Here is a 2,847-nt window from a genome sequence, read left to right as displayed (position 1 = left end):
AACTACCTTCTGGTTTAGTTATACTAAAAGGCCATCCGCCATCCAATAGATTTCCAATTAATTCTAAGAGGTAAAAGTTAGAATGTGCCTAAAGTTATTACAAGATACTTTTGAATGTCTTACTATATTTTAATATATTAAAAATGTGCTAAGTTCACAGATTTACATAAAGTAATACGTCAAGAGTTTGGTGATCTTATATTGCAGGAGACTTAGTTTATATAGTGGACACAATACACATTTGCTAGTAAAAACATACGAAAATAAATAAATATGATCAATATCATAAGAGAAGTTTTCATCTGAGAAACTAAAACGTTGTGCAAACTACTATAGAAGAAATAAATGATGCACGGAAGAAGTTTGTTAATTTCATGGAAGCCCAACTCGGGCATAGATTAAATCAACCTAAGTGAAATGACTAGCATGGCATATATGTGTCACATCCCAAAAACAGGAGCAATTTTCAGCACGGTAGGTGTATTTCACGTTCACAAAAGGAAAGAAGTTACCGGAACCAAATAAGTAATTTAAATGTGCGCACAATGTTTGTGGTTGAGTTTGTGTCACTACGTACTATCTCAAGATACATGTGTCAGACCTTTCTATATATACATGAACTAGATAGTGCTAATTACTTCGATAATCCTTTGTGGTCTATTACACAAGAAATTGTGCAACATCCTACATCAAGTAGTGTCGAACAGATAAAAGTGAAGAATTGTATAACTGAGAACAAAGACCCACATATCGAGCGTGAATAGGAAAGTTGAAGTAACAAAAGTACTTTATATCAATCAATCAATGTCGAGGAAGTCAAAGTGGAAAGGAATTAAAGAAGAAAAGGCAAACTATGGAGCGCCAAACCATTCGGTTGATCTAGAAGAATCATGGTAGCAACTAAAATCAATAAAATGAAGCAAATAGGATCAGAAGAACCAAAGGACTAGGGTAAAAACTAGTCAAACGATGCTAAACATCTAGATTCGGAAGAATTGTGAAAAAGAATAGTAAAAAGCAGCATGCAGCGAATTGTGGTACTGCAGCATGGCATGCAGCACTTGTGTGCTTTCTTGAGACTCGGCTCCTATCTTTGATCACCCAAGACGTAATGAAGGGAAAGAAATTAAGGAATGTGTTATAAGCCTATAATTAATGAAACGCTAATTTTTCAGAGTTGTTTCAGTCGTGTGATTGCTCTCGTGTATAAGGCTCGGCTTTGATCGTGTCTCGCGGGGATTTCAGAGACACGTTCATACTGCTTAATGGCACATTGCCTAGGCATGATCAAGTACAGTTTGGACGCCCACGCTAGCTCCCCATACCGAAAGTAACACCCACAAGTGGTGGTGCTCCAGAAATTGCCAGCTGAGCATGCCAAAGAGAGCACTAGCTAGGTGGACTAAGTGATCATAAAATCAGAGAAACAGTATGAAATAATCGAACCCCGGCCTGGGGAAAAAGGTCAATTGCCGAGACATCTAGGCATATGTACAAATGTACACTACGTAGCACATTGCATCACTACAGCCTTGTCCACACAAGAGAAGGGGAAAGAAGAAGACGGAGACCCCAAATAGATATGTGTATAGGGGAATTATGAGGCCGATCATGGGGATGCGACGGGTTAAATTGGAGCTAGCAGATCATCATACGCACGCACAAATCATAGCGGCACACACATGCAATACAGCGAAATCATCAAATGACATGCAAATAAGGAGCGGGCGCACACGCGTCAGGCCGTCAGCTAACATGCAGCTAGCGTGCGGAAGGGATCGGGGGTGACTGGTCACTACACCTTGTTGATGTGCGGGTAGTCGTAGAGGAGCGTCGGCGGCGAGAAGACGGAGTAGTCGTTGTCCAGCAGCTGCGATTCGAAGATGTCCTCCTCCTCGTCGCGGTCGCCGTCGCCGAACGCCGCGGCGGCGAGCTCCGGCTGCCCTCCAGCGGCGGCGTGGCCGGGGGCGCCCGCGTCAGGCGTCGACCCAGCCGCGCTCCCCTCCGGGCTGAGTTCCTGGGCCGCGCCGCCGTCGTCGGTATTGTACTTGGAGGGGTCGGCATGGCGGCCCGTGAGCTCCTGGACGAGCGCGCGGAAGCCCGCCGCGTTGGTCTTGACCCTCATGGGGTTGGAGATGTACACCACCTTGATCGGCTTCTTGCCCCCGCTGCCGCCCGCCTTGCTGCCCCCCTTGCTGCCCCCCTTGCCCGAGCTGCCGCCGCTCCGGGGACTGGGGCTCCGCTGCTGCTTCCGGTGATCCATCAGCTGAGCTCGCTAGTGGATGGGCCGGCAGGAAGGGGAGCAACGAGGCGATCTGGTTCGTCTCAGAAGGAAGAGAGGGGAGCGAGGGCTTCTGCTGCGGCTGGTCCTGGCCATGTACGAACAAAGGCTACTGGCATTGTGGGGGATTTTTAGCTCAACATACACGCGGATGGGAGTTGGGAGGGAGCTAGCGAGGCGTCCTGGAAGGAGTAGAGCAGTAACTCGGGGGAGGAGCCGCGAGCCCGCTTTGGATGGATGGACGGGACGATGGAGACAACGCGGAGACCGGGCGGGCGCTCGCATTGGAGGATTATACGGGGCCGCTGGCTACGCATGTGACCTAGAGAAAAAAGGGTAATCAGCTACAGCCACAACAATCACATATACTGTACTATTTTTTTTCTTCTGCGGGGAATCACATATACTATTATGTACGTATGGTGTTTTTGTTTGGAAACTGTTGGCTCGTTTTTATGCAGAGAAACACAGAATTGCATTTCTTCTGCTAAAATTTGTATGCCTATCGTGTTTGTCCAATTCATGCCTCAACCCACAAACATACATGGCTTTATATCATTTGCTTC

General features: G+C 47.0%; 1 protein-coding gene across 1 annotated transcript; it reads right to left on the bottom strand.

The window, feature by feature from the left end:
* Window positions 1-1,413: 1,413 nt before the first annotated feature.
* On the bottom strand, window positions 1,414-2,543 carry LOC119269331 (sigma factor binding protein 1, chloroplastic-like). Its single transcript, XM_037551131.1, has one exon. It carries the CDS (start codon window positions 2,261-2,263, stop codon window positions 1,796-1,798), a length of 468 nt encoding a protein of 155 aa, XP_037407028.1. The 5' UTR covers window positions 2,264-2,543; the 3' UTR covers window positions 1,414-1,795.
* Between the last annotated feature and the right edge of the window lie 304 nt (window positions 2,544-2,847).

This window comes from Triticum dicoccoides, chromosome 3A, assembly GCF_002162155.2.
Source record: "Triticum dicoccoides isolate Atlit2015 ecotype Zavitan chromosome 3A, WEW_v2.0, whole genome shotgun sequence".
Taxonomy (NCBI): domain Eukaryota; kingdom Viridiplantae; phylum Streptophyta; class Magnoliopsida; order Poales; family Poaceae; genus Triticum; species Triticum dicoccoides.
The sequence above is the reverse complement of the archived record's forward strand: the minus strand, read 5'-3'. Positions and strand labels throughout refer to the sequence as shown.